Genomic DNA, 17808 nt, shown 5'->3' on the forward strand with positions numbered 1-17808 from the left:
TTACCTAATTTAATGAGATAATGAGATTTAGCCATTACCCCGATAGTTCCTCTTATTAATAATACTTCATATTTATTATTACAATAATTATTATTATTGCATTCAAAGTGCTTTAAACAACATACCACCATTCACACAAGCACTTTCTTCTATGCTTTAAGTGCTTTCTATCTAGGCATTCACACTCATATGGGTGCATCTGAGATAAATATGGGGTTAGTATCTTGCACAAGGATACCTGGCATGCAGACTGGGATAGCCAGTGACCAACCTTCTGATTAGTGAGTGACCTGCTCTACCTCCTGCGCTACATCCACCACATCCTTTCCTTTGTCTTTACATTAGTTCAGAAAACAATTAACAAATAAAATAAAATATAACATACTTGGATCAATTGATCAATACTCTTGTTATTTATTGGACCCATTCTGGCTGTAAACATAGACATAAGACTTTATTACTCCCACATCAGGGAAATTCACTTGTTACATCAGCACATGGGACAGGAAAAGAAAGTGAATTAGAGATAAACATTGGGAAAAAAGGGAAAAAATAGTGTATAAATCGTCCAAAATACTATACTGTGTACAAATGATTACTATATACAGTAAGACACACATAGATTTTTTATTTTTTTATGTGTCCATAAATTGCAGTGGGAGCGATGATGCATAAACCAGTGGTTTTACAGAAAGGCAAGCAGAGACAGTTTCCACACCCCCAATTAAATATACAAAAAAACATTTTCCTCCACAATTTACATTAATATAGATTGGAGCAGATTATGAAATACCAGAGAATTTCGCTTCAATCGTTATCAGAAACAGCCAGCTATTATGTCAGTTATGTCTATAACTTAGGTTTCCTGAAGAAAAGAAACAAGGTACAACACGTATAGTATGGTATATTACATCCTATGTGTCTTGGCTGAAGACCCTTGGTGCTATATGCCAGTGAGTAAGGCTCTATAATCCAGTGAGACAGCAGGTGTTTAGACAAAGGTCTACCTCTGGTTGGATTAGCAAAGCAATCAAAGAACTGTTCCCACGATGCCCAGGGCTGCATTGTGGTCGATTTTGGAGAAGAACAGGAGGTAAACAGTCACTGCTCATTTTGGTATCAATCCGATACCAAATAAATACAGGGCTAGTATTGCTGATACCAAGTATTGCTGATAGCAATACTTCTTCGCTAGGGGCTTGGGAGAGCCAATTCAGCCACCTGCGGCCTCCACACCAGCTTCTGAGACCAAGCCAGTGGGTCCCGTTTCCCCTGAAACTGAGGGACATCCATTCTCTGAGCCTGCTGTAAGACCTCTGCAGCCCCAGCTAGTCACATCTCAGCCACAGGTCTGCGCACCATCAGGACCTGCTCAGCACGAGCTGGAGGTTGTCGCTCCTGCATGTCCTGTCACGGCATAGATACAGTTGGGTGTCATCTACTTAGCAGTGAAAATTTATGCTATACCTTATAATGATACTGTCTAAGGGAAGCAAACAGAATTGGTCCTAGCACAGAACTCTATGGAACTGCATAATGAAACTTAATGTTTGAGGAGGACTCTCCATTTACATAAACATGTCTGGCGTGTAAGTCTACAACTCTGCTTCTGGGTAGTCTGGATATCTGGGGGCGCTCGCCCGCTGCTGTTGCGGCAACGTGGACATGCTGGAGGACATTAGTCCAGTTCCTGGGCCTGCAGCGCCTCCTTTATCTCTGGTCATGATTTTTAGAAATGACTGCTGCGCCATCTAAAGTGGGATGGATGCTGTGTCTCTTAACAAGACCAGGTTCCCTCCAGAAATTTTCCCAATTATCTATAAAGCCCACATCATTTTATTGGACACCACTCAGACAGCCAGCAATTTAAGGAGAATATGCGGCTAAACATGTCACTCCTGGTCAGTTTGAGGAGGGGACCAGAGAAAACTACAGAGTCTGACATTGTTTTTGGCAAAGTTACACACCGGTTTAATTAATTTTAGTGACCTCTGGGTATCATTGCTGCCAATGTGAATTATTATTTTACAGAAATTATGTTTATCCTTAGCCAGCAGTTTTACGTTTCCCTCTATGTCACCTGCAATGGCCTCTGAAGACATTTCAATATGGTTGCTGGTGTCTCTAGCTTCACATTTGTCAAAACATTTAAAATCCATAAAAACAAGATTGAGGTAGAAGCTTGCTTATTATTCTTTGAAATGATGATGACATGGCAAAAGATTTCCAAGCATATTGACAGGTGATCCAGGTGTGGAGGAGTCATCAGTAAATGAGATGTCACTTCTAAGCTCAGGTGTTTCTCTCACTTAACTGTAAACCATCCTGAACCACGTCCTGTCCATTGGCCTTATGTTGGTTCATGGCAAAAAACAATTCACAACTGAAATAAAATATGCGATTAAAGACTTGCATTAGATAGTGGTGAAGTAATAAAAATATGACATTCCATTGTCAGTCTTCTTGTTCTTCTTGTTACTTATCGGCACTGTGCTGGCTGTAGACATAGACTTTATTACTCCCTCAGTGGGAAATTCACTTGTTGGAGCAGCACAAGGGACAGGTCAATTAGAGATATATTGGAAATTAAAAAACAAGAAAACAATAAAAATAGTTTACTGCCAAAACACTATACTTGGTCATTCAGTGATGACCCTCCTGTTCTCCACATTGTTACCCTGAGATACAAATCCAACAATGGCTGTATCATCGAACTTTAGGTGGACTTATACATACATGGTCCAGTGTAAAGAGTGTAAAGAGGAAGGAAGAGAGCACCATCACCTGAGGGCCCCCCGTGCTACATACCACCACTTCAGACACACGATTCTGAAGCCTCACATACTGTGGTCTCTTGATGATGTATAGTCAATTGCTCATGCAGTAAGATCACGGTCAACTCCTGCTCCTTCCAGCTTGTCCCTCAGCAGTGCCAGTTGAATTTTGCTGAAGAAAATGGAAAAGTCAAAAAATACCACCTTTACAGTGCTTCCAGGATTCTGGAATCTGTACAGGAGGTAAATGAATGCATCATCCCTCCTAATTTCAGGACAGTAAGTGAACTGCAGGAGGTCCAGCTGCATTCCTGCCAGAGGTCAGATGTGACAGAGGATGCTGATTTTAAATAACTTCCTTCACAAATGGAATTTAATCATCAGCCACTGACTAGTAGTTTGTTTCTGACAAGTAATGGACTTGTCAGATTTAGAAATTTGGACTAAAATCAGTTGCAAGCATCCAGGAATCTGCGATGTTTTTCAGTGTTGCAGCGACAGGACTAAAAACTTTTTTGCTTTTATGTGAACATAAGCATATTGAGATGTAAATTCAGCAATCCCTGAGGAAAATTATGTATAATATTGATCTCACATTCAACTCATCGGTGTAAACATATACGTTACTTTTGTCTCACGTCAGTTCCCCATTCTGGCCACTAGGTGGCAGGAATTACTTGTTTAGAAATGAAGAGACGCCTTCATATTCAGAAATTTCTTTCTTACTTCCAAGATGAATCTACAGTATCCACTTTTATCTGAGAGTTTAGATATTTTTACAGATATTATGTTTGGAATATTCTGTTGTAGTCACCCCATCTATTATGCATATCTTGTTTCTTTATTATTATTATTTCTTTAGATCGAGTTGTAACAAAACAAAACAAAAAATGTAGTGAGACTAATAAGGATTATTATATCATCAATCAACCTAAAATTGCATCATAAAATGATAATAAAAACATAAAAAATCTGAAACTAGGAGCTGCGACATTTCTAGTAAAAGGAACATTATTTGTTGAAAGAATTTCACTGGGGGCTGAGCTCTTACTCTATGTATGCAGTAAATAAATGGCATGAGTGCCAGAACTACCCTGTTCAGTCACTTTTCAGGAGTTATGACAGACTCTCTGGGCTCAGGCCAACACCCACCAGTCTGCTGTTTAAATTTTAAAATCTCAATGTATTTGTTTTTAAAATGCTGCATATTTAATGGCGTGCAAAGAAGAAAATTCACTCTCACACTCGCACAGTAAGTATTTCACAGAAATGCCCATTAGTGTCCAATGGGTTAGAGATATGGTACTGTTGCTGGCACCAGCATTGTTGCAGCAGTTCTTATTTCCTTTACTTCTTCATAAATGCATAAAATTTAGGCACAAAACTGGCAGAGAACAGGATACAAAACCCAATCCTCAATGGCTCTGTCTTAGGTTTCAGCTGTTCCCACTTTACACCACACCAGTCCAGTTACTCCTGTCTCTCCTCAGTGCAACATGTCAAGCTCATTCATATTTAATCGTTTGTCCACTGGCCTACTATCAGATGAACCCAAGTAGCTTCAAGGGGTGGCGCAGGGAGGTGATGATGAAGATGATGATGTGTAAAAGCGAGGGGCTGGGTTTTGAAAACCAGCTGCACCTGCCCCTCCTCATCAGGAATGGATAGGTTATGAGATGGAGAGGAGATCTAAGCAGCTCATTCAGTTCAGCTGCAGACAAAAAGGAGACCACAATGCCTAGAAACTAAAAACTGGATTCTACCCTTTCATTTGCTTCCTGCCTCTCTGGTCAGTCCTGGATGGATCTCTCAGAGATGAAACAAGTTCCAGATGCTCTGACCAAACGGTACTTTGGTAACTGATGAATACTTTAGTATCCCATACCAAAACTCCTTCTTACCTCTGAGGGACTCCTGGTACCACTGAAAGGTGGAGCCAATCCTCAGTGCCACAAACTCAAGGAATGAGGAACAGCTTTTAGTGGATTTTTGTGTCCGTGCTCAGAACAAACAGTACCTCTTGAGGTATCAAGACTCTATTTTGGGATAAAAGGTGAGGAGAAAAAACCCCGGAGAACAACAATGCCTTTTGGTTTAGCAGGGTTGAAGGAGCAGGTGTTTAAACCAGGGAAGGAAGAGGTGAAGAACACAGTGGGAGACTCTCTGGGAAAACTGCAAAGGTGAGTGGAGTTTGAATGGCAAGTGGTGGGAAGAAGGTATGAAGTGTGTGTCTGTGCATGCTTTATAAGCTGCAATCTGCACTGCATGCATAAAGAAACCGTGGAGACTTTGTGAAAATGCTCAAATAAGAAGAATAAAGCATCTGCAGTAAAAGGGATGCAACACTGTCAGCGAGCACATTAAGCCTGGCGTGTTCTCCCCAGATTCTGACGATAAATAAATATTTTATTCTTTTGCTTCCCAAGCAATGTCGATGATGTAATCACAGATTTTATTTTAAGATATTAATGCATATTTCATATCTGATACATATTTCACAGAGGACTCTGTGTGTCTGTGTATGATGGAGGAATCTTCATGAATAAGGAAGATTAAAGGCATTTTAGGAAAATTTACATACATTTCCTTTAAAGTCTTTTTTGTGTGTCAAAGTGACAGATATTATGAACTTGTGGAAAAAGGAAATTCTTCACTTTTTTAAAAAAAGATTTTAAATTTCTAGACAATACACACAACAATACACAGAATTATCTAAGTCTGTGACAATGAGATAAACATCTGAATTAGTTTGAGTGATGTCTTAATTAAAAAAAAAAAAAAAACAAGCAAAAAAACATAAAAGATATACACGACAGGCTCCACACAGTTTTAAAAAGTGGAAGTCCATATATGGCAGTAATGTTTGGTTAACGACTCCATTTGGTGAATAATATTGAACATATTAATCCATATTATAAAACAGATAATAAGAATTAGTTTTAGTTGGTCATATAATTGAGCTCCACCCAAAACCACCTGCAACACCAAAATTCAGTTTTGAAATAAATGCATGGTTACAATAACGTGCTCATATAATATTTATAAGTAGAATGAATCAGAGGGGACATTTTTTGAGTACTTTCATGTTTTCCTGATAATGACTTCCTTTTGCTTTTGCAACATTTTAATTTCAGGACTTCAAATGCAGTTTTGCAGTGTTGCAAACAACACATCTAATTCATTATATTTCAATATGGCAAAACTTAGAACACTTTAAAAAATGTTATTCCTTGAGATATTCCTCAGTGACTGTACACACCAGCTGTCATCACTGTAGCTCCTCAATCATAAACACAGATGGCAGTGAGGATAGATAGATTGTATCTATTTAAATTTATTAAAAAATAATAGTAATTTATGATCAATGGTCTCAACGGACTCTCTAAATACCCAAATGGCATATTCCTTATATTCAGTTACTCTAGCAGCGGTCTCTATTAGTGCATGTTGTAGTTCTGTTAGGTCTAAATTAATATTGTCATTGTTATTTGTGATAAATTTATATAATCCTTTAAGATTTTTTTTAATGTATCTTAGAGCATTGAGAGAGTGGTGAAATAGGCCTATAGTTTGTGAGTACATTTAGATCTCCAGCCTCATACATTCGTACAATCTTGGTTGTTTCTCGCTGGAGGAGAACTGCACTAAATAATAAATCTTCTGCAGGCAGATGAGAGGAGGGGGCGCTGAAAAGGTGGATCCTGGGTGGCGGAACAAGCAGAGGGGGATACATTTGAAAAAAGCAGTTTGCTGGCTTTCTTCTCCTTTTTCCTCTGCAGGATGTGGCTTTGTTACTGATCCACTTTTGTCATCACATGAGTTCCCAAGAAAATCCACACACAAAGCCGCATTCTGTGTAATCTCGTCTCAAACGAATTAAACTTTAAAAGATTCCCATCGTGTCGAGTCCACGAGACACTAAAATTATAAGAAGAATGTGGAGATAAAGAAATATATTTTTGAAGATGATATTTTGAACACACAACTTCTGACTGATTTTTGCTCTGCAGGAAAATAGATGGCAGTAATGTGGAAGAAGAGGGGAATATTGAGCTGACAGAGGATGGGAGACCGGTGGCATCAACGCCACGCCCCGCGCCACTGCTGGACTGCAGCTGTGGCGGCCTGCCTAAGCGTTATATCATCGCCATCCTCAGCGGCCTGGGTTTCTGCATCTCCTTCGGCATTCGATGCAATCTTGGTGTGGCCATCGTGGAGATGGTTAACAACAACACCGTCTATATAAATGGGACCCCGGTGCTTCAGGTAGAAGATCTCCGTATCTCTCCATTAAACTCCTAACAACGTTGACAAAACTGCTGTTTACCAATTTGAATCACGCCTTTATGGGCTTGTCTGTGATATTGCCAGCGTCTCTGAAGCAATAATAATTGAAAAAACTCCAAAGCACCAAACTGAAACATATCAACACATCTGAAAATTGATCAAGACCGCAGAAAGACCCTTTATCTCTTGAATGGAGTACGCGTGCATTATTGTTTATGAGTTCACCACTGAATTTTAAGAAAATGATAGTGATGTGTCTTTCATTTGTAAAACCTCTCTGTTGCATTTTCCCCTCTTTGCAGAAAGCTCAGTTTAACTGGGACCCAGAGACGGTGGGGCTGATCCACGGCTCCTTCTTCTGGGGCTACATCGTCACTCAAATCCCCGGTGGTTTCATCTCCAACAAGCTGTCCGCCAACAGGTCGAATACACTTCATGACTAGTCTCTGGTTTCACAGTAACATTGCAGTCCCTGCTTCACATCATTACTCGATTTTACACTTTTGGTCATTTTAGAGAACAAGCAGTTTCATTATACTACTTTGGAGCACTTGTGAATTAAAGAGTACCAAAAATAACAGTGCATTATGGGGGAAAACTATGCTGTTTATAATGAAGATGAACTTGCTGCAGCCCTAATTATTTATGTTAAAGGTATTTATTATACCTTTATTGTGTATAGAAGAAATCCTTTTGAATGAAAAACTACTTAGACTGCTCTAAATGCTCCTTTTCAGGTTGTTTTTTCTATTGTTTGGCACTCTGTGATGTCAGGGACAGAGGATGTGCCTAATACAGTCCTCTCAGGTGCACTGCTGTTTATGAAGGACAGCCAATCAGAAGAAATGTGGCTTTAAGTGACGAGCTTATTTAATAGACTGGATGCACTTAGGAACTGCCCCAGGCCGATAAAGTAAATAAGTATTATTGTAAACAATCACAAATCATACAAAATTATGCTAGGAGAGTCCAAGAATAAAAATATAGAATTCCAAGTGAGCATAACAGGTCCCCTTTAAGACAGGATCACAAAGAAAAAATCCAAAAAATCCAGTATTTTTATTCAGGATCCTCCTCAGTCCGTGTGGTTAAAGGGTTAACGCTGTACGGTGTGGTGAGCGGTGTTCATGGAGCAGATAGCAGTCCTGTAATAAAAGCTTCACAGGAAAAGAGGACACGCCACTGACAGAGTTAATAATGAAAGATCCTGCCTCTGATTTCTTTCTGAAACACCAGCCGCTGGAATATTACAAGTGTCACTTACACACTGTTTTGGAAACAGAGAAGGGGGGGGCGAAGGAGAAAAGAGAGGGGGAGCTATAAGCGGCACTGTGGCGATAAAGCAGAAACTTGTGGATTGAATGGGATGTCTTTATCTGAGGCAGTGAAAGACAGAGGTGCGAGATATGTCTCATTATAAGGCCGACTGAGATGCTTTGACCGCCAGTTAGTGTGGAGACATACTGCCTGCCAATACCAGGCATCTGCAGCAGCTTTGCAAACACTGGGTTGCAAGTCTTTGTTTTGTTTTTATGCTTCACAGACCTTGTGGACCTTAATTGGATCCACGGTTTTCTCTTATATATTAAAAGCAGACTCTATGAAAATACAGGGTTAAAGTTTGGAGAAATTAAAAGAAACAATACATTTTTTTGCCCAAAAGATTTCATAAATGACTTGCCTGTGAAATGTATTTCTCATTTTAAACTGATTTTCCAAGCAACCTGGCTCATTCTCTGCTTCACATCTTTATTCTAAACTTATCCAAAGCCTTGCTGGTTGTATCGAAAAAGTACAATTCCTGGAAAGTGTGTTTGATTATTATGAAGATTAAGTTATCCAGACTTACTGCTTTTCACCAATGGTACAAAATGATGACATTCCAGTTTTTCTGCAGGGTGTTCGGAGCTGCCATTTTCCTGACATCACTGCTCAATATGTTCATCCCATCCGCAGCCAGAGTGCACTACGGCTGCGTCATGTTTGTTCGCATCCTTCAGGGCTTAGTGGAGGTAAGAAGAGGGGGGGACCAAATGTGAGGGAAAACAATGAGTAATCTGACAAAAATAGTTTGACATTTGTAAAAATTTGAATATTTGTTTTGTCGCAGCTTGCTTTTTTCAGTATGGAGAAAACAAAATGTACCAGATGTTTATGTGAGGTGCAAACTCTTTGCGTTTTTACTCGTCAGCATTGAGGCTGAACTATCTGGCTTTGCTGGCACTAGAAGTGGGCATGTTTAAATTGGGGGGGGGGGTGGAAGGCCAAGTCATAAGCAAACACTTGCAAGATAGGATAGCATTGGTCTAGCCATAGGCTCTAATGGGTGTATCACACAGATATATGGTGCTCAGTAAAATAACATTGAATACTGTAATTTAACCTCTGGACTTTTTGGCTTTGTTAGCAAAATGTACTCCAAATGACTCAGTTAGAAATGCTCCAACTGGCACCAACACAAAAATAGAATTGAGAGGTCCAGTTAAACGACTAAATGACAACTGTGAGCTTTACATATGTGAGTGTGTGGGTAGAGTTTTCTACCTTGGGTTTATTTTTCAACTGTGGAGCTTTCTGTTCTATACAGAAGAAGATTTGAGCCAATGGGGTAAAAAAAAGAAAATAACTTATGACTTTTTTTTGCGAAAAACATCAGAAATCTGACTTTTATCCCAGTTATCGGACAAAAGTAAGAATTCTGAGAAAAAAATAACCCCAAAATATTACTTCAACGACCCTAATACTCTTGATTGTTGCACTAGCCCAAGTTAAAATCTACCATCTGTCATCTTTAGAGGAACTACACTAAGCATTTAACCAGTTTCTGACTTTTTATTTACCGTACATATTTAAAGAAGATTATCAATCAAATGATCAAACTCACTGCAAGAAAACAGAGAATGTTACCCAAAATGTCAAACTATTGCTCTGAAGCATTTCCACCTTATCAGTCTTTGATCTTTCCCAACTCCCACGCCATGTCCCTGCTAGGGTGTTACCTACCCAGCATGTCATGGGATGTGGTCCAAATGGGCGCCTCCTCTTGAACGAAGTCGACTGGCAACAACTTCATTCTGTGGTGGGTGATGCCTCTGATTCTTCTTGTGAAAACTGTCTGCGGATTCTATTTGTGCTACATGTGTCACACAATCGGCCAGCAAATGGACGTGAGAGAGCTCATTTTTTTGTTTCGCAGATCCGGTCCCCTTGTTGTGTCTGCTGAAATTAAATAACCATGTTGCACTTTAAATTGGTACCATGACAACCCATGCATCAAAACACTCTTGACATTGTCTGCAAATGAGCACAGCTCATCTGCGTAATCTGAAGGAGCTTCTCCCTCTATTCACCTAAATGAAGTGTCACCTTGCTCACTGTCCAAAAGCACTCTCACGCTCCCGGCTCTATTCAAAACAACAGCGTTCATGAATCTGTCAGATAATAGAAAATGCACTAAAACACCCTCTCTGTAATGGCAGTGTTAATGACTGATTTTGACAGCATTTATTCAATGAAACTAATGTGTTTCTTTGATGTTTTTGTTGACACATCTTCATTGTACAGGGTAGTTTTGTTGCGTTAGAGTCATTGCAGCAACATAACGATTTAGGTTAGGCCTTGTTTAAGATTGCGTAAGGGAAAAAATGTCCAAGAAGCAACATCAAATAATCATATTTGAATATCACAGCTGGAATGATAATACACTGGCAATGACATCTAACATCCATTGTTCCCAGGATCCTATGCAGGAGCAGTGATCGCCATGCCTTTAGCCGGAGTGCTCGTTCAGTACGTCGGCTGGTCTTCGGTCTTCTATGTTTATGGTAAGGCTGATGTTTGATCAATGTAAGAGTGAAATATCTATTCAGTAAAAAATAAGAAATGCTTCAGTCTTGAAGAAAAAGAAAGTACCTCCTCTGTCAGTTCTAAGTTTTAAGGTATTTACGCATAAAAAACCCCCATCATGTAGCACTACAGAAACAGTGTGTGAAAAACAAAAAACTAATGAGTGGGTAAGTAGCTGCCAGCGCTCGATTAACTGATGTTTTGGCACTGTGCTGGTCTGGAGCATTCAGGTGTGTGTTTTAACATAACGGCAAGGAGGAAAGCAATCAGCAGTGATCTGAGAGAACTACTCACTCTTTCTAAAAATTGTAAAAATCAGACTTTGGAGCTGCCAGATTGTTACTTTATATCGAACAGAATCTAAAATCTAAAAATCTATTAGTTAACAATGTATGAACATGATTCACTGCAAACTCAAATGAAAATTAGAAAAGGTCTTCATTATTAAATGGTTACCAATATTTATAGGTAGATTATTAGAGCAGATGAAAGGTGTGAAAATAGTAATATGCTGTTAGTTAGACATTATTAGGTCTATATGAATTAAATGAATGGCTGGATAGACTGTAAAGGAGTTGTTAAAAGCACAGCTTAGTGTCATGAAAAGTGGCTTTAATCATCCTCGACTGTCACGCTGTTCTCTGGCGTTTTTATGCTTTGCACAATAAGCCTTATCTGCTCCGCTTTTGAGTTTGATTGGAATGATTAGCACTCACATCAAATTCACACTTTGGCAAACGTGTTTTAATAAAAGAGCTACTCTGGTTCTGATGTGATACCATCTCATGATTTATTGATGTAAATTAACATTTTCCTGTCTGGGCTATATGACTCACACTTGTTTCATTTTTTAATAATGAGAAATTCTTGTGGTCCAAATGAGGTCTGGACTTGGAGTAATTAATCTGTCCTGCCCTCAGGCTACTCTTTCATACTTTACAAAGTCTTTGACTGCCAAGATAAGCTTCTCTAAGGGTACATGTGTACGAATGAGTGAATTCACCTGTTGCCACTGTTGTTTTGTGAAAAGGTGTTTTTGGGATATTATGGTACACGCTGTGGCTCCTGCTAGCTTATGGAAGTCCTGCTGACCATCCTACAATCACAGACGAAGAGAGGACGTACATAGAGTCCACCATCGGTGAAACAATGCACAAACTGAGTGTAACCGAGGTGTGTCTACTGCATCTATAGTGACACACACATGCACACACAACAGAATGGCTGAACGCTATAAATTAAAGCTGAAACTCTGAATTTTGATCACATCTTGTTTGATTTAAAATCCAACGTGGTGGTGTACAGAGGAGAAACTACAAAAACTGTATCAGTGTCCAAAAATTTAGTGAGCTAACCGTCCATAAACAGCACACACTGACTCCTCTTCTCCGATTATAGAAATTCAAAACTCCGTGGCGTCGCTTCTTCACCTCCATGCCTGTCTATGCGATCATTGTGGCCAACTTCTGCCGGAGCTGGACCTTCTATCTGCTTCTCATCAGCCAGCCAGCGTATTTTGAGGAAGTATTTGGATTCCCCATCAGCAAGGTTGGCCTCACAATAACAACCACAGTTACAGGAAATGTCCACAAAGACCCAACATTTCTTAGGTTCAAAATATTCTAACCTTAATTACGTACAGGTGGGGATCCTGTCTGCTGTCCCCCACATGGTGATGACAATCGTTGTTCCTATTGGAGGGCAGCTGGCTGACTTCTTACGCAGCAACAAAATCATGTCTACCACTAACGTGCGGAAACTCATGAACTGTGGAGGTACATCAGTGTAAACATATCGTTTTTCTGTTAATCCCAACTGTCTGACTTTGGCATTTTGTACTAAATACAAAAATAACATAGAAGAAAGTCATTTTCTGTGATGATTTACTGTTTGGTCATTCCTACAGTTTTTTGAACCCTGTAAAGCCTGAAATCTTTAAAAAAATTGCCAGAAAATTCAAATTCAAATTTTTTTTAAAAAAAAACAATTGTTTAAAAAATTTATTTTCATATATGACTTTTAATTTGCGCCATATTTGCTGCCATTTAAAAACAAAACAAAACATTGCTTAAAAATGTATTGTGCAATTTATTTAGGTTTTTTTCAGGGGCAAAAATATATTTATATATACGTCTAAAATATAATATACTCGCGTTAATTTTGGTCACCTGTGGCATAAACCGTATGTTGGGTGGTGGTCTTGTTAAGCACTGCAAATAATATCAATATAAAATAATTATATTACAAATAAAAAATTGTGCACGCTAGATCCAGGACTGATCCAACTTTTAAAATTGTTAGCCTATAACACTGCAACAGTGTGAGTAAATTACTGGGGGGAAAAATAGTATGAAAAAGCATTTAATTACTAGTTTCTTTCATTTTGATTTAAGAAAGCAACACTAACATACCCTTTAGACCACCCTATGCCGAACATGTTTCTATATTTTCCAGTATTCCTACTTAATGGTGACACTGGCATTCCCTCTAGCATTCTCATTTTTTCCATTAGGTCAGTAGGTTGGGAAGCTGGGGATACATTTCTTACAAAGACCTGGTGTTGTCTAGTATATAATGTGATTAATTAATAAAGAACTTTTTCTCACAGGGTTCGGTATGGAGGCTACTCTACTGTTGGTGGTCGGGTTTTCTCACACTCGAGGGGTCGCCATCTCCTTCCTTGTGTTGGCTGTAGGCTTTAGTGGATTTGCCATCTCAGGTATTTGACTTTTAGTGTTTTGCAGATTTTTATTTGACTTGTGTTTTATATTGCTTTTTCTAGATTCTGAAAGACCTTTCAAAAAGTTATTACATCTTTACCAGCCACAGCAGGAAAGCTGGTATTGTTTTTACCTTGTGATCATATCTGTTAACAGATATGGTCAATTTAATAGCAGTAAAACAAAACAAGCATGCACGATACAGTTGGAAAACCTTAGAGATTTATGGCTGGGGTCAAAATAAAGGTTTAAAGATTTGTGTTTTTTGACCAATAATTTGAGTTTAAAGGAGGTTTAGGCACACAAAGTATTCAAATGCCATAAAAATGAAAATTTGTGTTATAATTATGTTTACACTGTGTGCACTGTGTGTCAGGTTTCAATGTCAATCATCTGGATATTGCTCCTCGCTACGCCAGCATCCTGATGGGTATTTCCAATGGGGTGGGAACGCTGTCTGGAATGGTGTGCCCGCTAATTGTTGGCGCTATGACTAAACACAAGGTATTTTTCCTCCTATCAAATATAGTTTGTTTTTACTTGACATTGTTGCCTCCGCCTTTTCTTTGTCTCCTTTTCTAAAATATATACACAGAACATTACAGGACGCACTGACATGTTTTTTCCCATTTCGTATATAAATGATATGAGGAATGAGTGTTTTGTGGCTCATTGAATTGCTATATGTAATCTTGCACCTATCAAAGGATACTGTTAAAAATTTATGGCAATGTTAAATTTATTATACACATTGCAACTGTAGGACTTTCAGTGCCATGAGTAAGGGAGCTGATTTACAGCATTACCTCAGTGGTGCATCAGTGAACTATCAGTAATTCTTCCTCTGACAGAAAATTCATTGACTCTCTTCATCTCCCTACAGACTCGTCTGGAGTGGCAGAATGTCTTTGTTATTGCGGCCATGGTGCATTACTCAGGGGTCATCTTTTACGCTATCTTCGCTTCAGGAGAGCAGCAGGAATGGGCCAACCCCGAGAGCACAAGTGAGGATAAATGCGGCATTATTGATGAGGACGAGCTGGCTGAGGAGTCAGAGCTCACTAGCGAGAACATGGTGGCTCCCAAAAAGAGTTACGGAACAACAGACAATTCGTCCGGTCGAAAACAGGGCTGGAAAAAGAAGAGAGGAGTTACCATGCAAGAGGAGGAGGAGCATTATGAGAACGGGGACTACCAGGAGCGGTACCAGTGAGACAGCACGAGGGACAAAGGACTTAAATTTTACAAAACTGATCTGTGTCAGAAGCAGCAGCATCATATGTACCTCAAGACACCATCCTCTTTTTTTCATCCTTGGTCAGCACATCCATTCAACTGTGATATATGAAGATTCATTTAAAAAGAAATTTGCAAACTGCTAAACTAAAACTTTTTTTTAAATCACAAACCAGCTGATACAAAATGAACCATCAATAAATATCTGCTGATAAAGTGACTCTGTCATGACATGTATTGTAAAGTAATAAGCTTAGTAAACCACAGGTCAAAATCCATCAATCAACTAGTGCTGTGTTAAAGGAACATTAAATACACATATCAGCTTCTACCCCTCCTGCACCCTGTCCCAATCCTTTTCAAGCAAATCCATCTGTGCAAACCATGACTCAGCTTATGTAGCTTACTTTGATGTGTGAAGGGTTTTGTGTCAGCTATGCAATGTGAAAAGAGGCGCACTGCCAGAATGTATCGATGGGTTTGACAGAAGATCATAGTTAATGTACTGAGTCTTACTGTTTTTGTTGCTTGTATGTATTTGCTGTTGCTGAATGACTGCACCCTGTCACCGCTTTATTCACTCTCTTTGTCTGAACCAGTTTTAGTTCACCATCTGTTTGTGATGCACTAATATATCAGCTTCATTATTTATGGAGCTCTGAGCTCATAATGGGACAAAATAGGTGGTGAGTTCAGTTTCGTGACATTGTTCTTCTGATGTTTTGGCTTTTCGCAGTTTCTCAGTGTTTGATAAATGGAGACCCAAGTTTGTTTCTAACAATGTGCAGTAAGAATTCACTTTAATCCTAAAACTATATGGAAAATTTGCTGTTCATAATTATTACTCCTAAAAGAGAAAAAAAACCCTGTTTTGTATAGTAAATGATTATCTTATTGTTTGAGAGAATACACGTCATTCACACACAAACAGACCTGACATGCAATAAACTACATTTCTATTCAGTGTTGAGATTACTGTATATGCAGAAATAGCATGAATTTCTTTAACATTTCATGATACTTGCATGCATTCATACTAAACATAAAAATGTTGAACAACCTAGCTGCAGATTTTAAACATACTGGAAATAGAGTCTATAAGGATGATTAGCCAAGCTAGCTAAATGTTGACAGTACATTGTATATATAAAAAGAAATGGGCATAGCTAATATGAGATCACCCATTGGCTTGTAGACAACTTTTCAAACCTTTAGCTTGGCTGTGACCAGAAGTATGTGTTTACACAAAAGGGTGGAGAGCTAAGTTATCAGTTAATGCTACCTAGCTGTAGTGGTACCTGCTAATTACTACAAGCTAACCTTTCCTACACGCTGGAAGCTGGCAGTCATTCCGGATTCCCTAGGTAACTCTCTAATTTATTTACTATCAGGTCAATTTAATTCAGTTAAATTTAGTCCAATTTATATAGTGTCAACTCACAACAACAGACACCCCAAGGTGCTAAATATAGTAGGTAAATCAACAATATTCATCATTATTATAAGATAGTTATAAGAATGAAGACAGTTTCAATTGCCTGCCCGGAAATGCCAGCAGTTTTTCTACCCTTAGTCATTTGATGTCATGGAAACTCTTTCCCTTTCTCAAATAATTGCATTAAAACACACTAACACTGCAAACACAGACAAGGAATCAAATTTAGCTACTTGAATTTGCTGAAGTTTAGTTTCAGATTAAATTAAAACAAAACAAAACATACTGTCAGTATGTTTGTTTTTAATAAATCTAGGCATTTTAACATTGTTTGTTTTTTCTTTTTTTAAAAACCTTTAAAAAAAGAAAAAACTTTAAAAATGTAATGAATCACAAATTAACCAGAGAGGGACTTGAAGCTAAAAATATTTTAATCACAACACAACTGGCAGTGGCACTCGAGGGAAAGTGATGTAATCACCAAAGTCAACAGACTACTTGGAAGTGCTGATAGTAGATAATACCCAAACATATTTTTGCCTCTTTTAACTTCATGTTAACTCTATATCATTAGGTTTAGTTCAATTTGTGTCTACCCAGCTCCTTGACTAATTATTCTTTAATTATTATCATTAGCAAAGTGTGCTGTCTCTGTATTTTTGATTCTCATTATTTGACAGAATACTGTTCCTTATGGTGCTCGCTTATGTCAGCTTGCTCAAATGAGACATTTCTGAGTATCCCTAAGATGGGTCTGCGTTCCATCTCACTGTAAACATCCTTTGTCTTATCTCTCCGCCTGCTTTATTTACACCCCCAAACATAATTGCTGGACAGGATGTTCATTGCCAGCATGTTAGCCTCTCTTGTATGAGCTATTCCCCCTTTTATAACACTTAATTAATGCTATGTGTGATTTGCCTTCAAAAAGTCCAATGATTATTACCTTTCACATGGTGATAAGACCTTTCAAGGACTGTGGACTTTGTTGCTGGTCAGTTGTGCAGGGATCCAAAGCTCTGGTGAATATGCGGCCTGTTATGTCACTTATGACACCAAGGTGTGCCTCTGTTACATTATTGCATGCCAGCCATAATGACACAGTACATCTGGAATAAAAAACAAAACACCATAAGGAATGACAAAGTCTAATATCTGTTGGAGATTGGCATATTATAAACTCTAATCATTTTAAAGTAACATTGCCCATACTTATAAGAGCTCTGAATATTACAGACATATGCAACTTATGTTTATTGGAGTTATTTCCATCCATTTACAGTCATAGCTGCTGGCTCATTCTTCACATGCTCTTAAACACAGAGCAGATAGTCCACAAACAGTCAGCAGCCAATGGCAAAGGTTCTGTTTATTTCAAAGAGACTGTCTGTTGACTCAGAAGGGCCTCTTTGGATGGAGCAACAACCCATCAATGATTAAACTTGTTTTGGGGAAAACTAAGAATTATAAAGAGAAGAAAATTTTCCAGTGTGCATGCTCGTCTTAGAAT

General features: G+C 38.6%; 1 protein-coding gene across 1 annotated transcript; it reads left to right on the forward strand.

Annotated features, from left to right (window-relative positions):
• The first annotated feature begins 4444 nt into the window (after positions 1 to 4444).
• slc17a8 (solute carrier family 17 member 8) lies at positions 4445 to 15801 on the forward strand. The gene is made up of 12 exons (XM_063481181.1): positions 4445 to 4954; positions 6785 to 7040; positions 7364 to 7482; positions 8959 to 9073; positions 10053 to 10140; positions 10799 to 10885; positions 11938 to 12080; positions 12306 to 12455; positions 12550 to 12682; positions 13516 to 13626; positions 14004 to 14131; positions 14511 to 15801. Exons 1-12 carry the CDS (start codon positions 4857 to 4859, stop codon positions 14838 to 14840), a joined length of 1758 nt encoding a protein of 585 aa, XP_063337251.1. The 5' UTR covers positions 4445 to 4856; the 3' UTR covers positions 14841 to 15801.
• Positions 15802 to 17808: the final 2007 nt, after the last annotated feature.

This window comes from Pelmatolapia mariae, linkage group LG7 (genome assembly GCF_036321145.2).
Source record: "Pelmatolapia mariae isolate MD_Pm_ZW linkage group LG7, Pm_UMD_F_2, whole genome shotgun sequence".
NCBI lineage: Eukaryota > Metazoa > Chordata > Actinopteri > Cichliformes > Cichlidae > Pelmatolapia > Pelmatolapia mariae.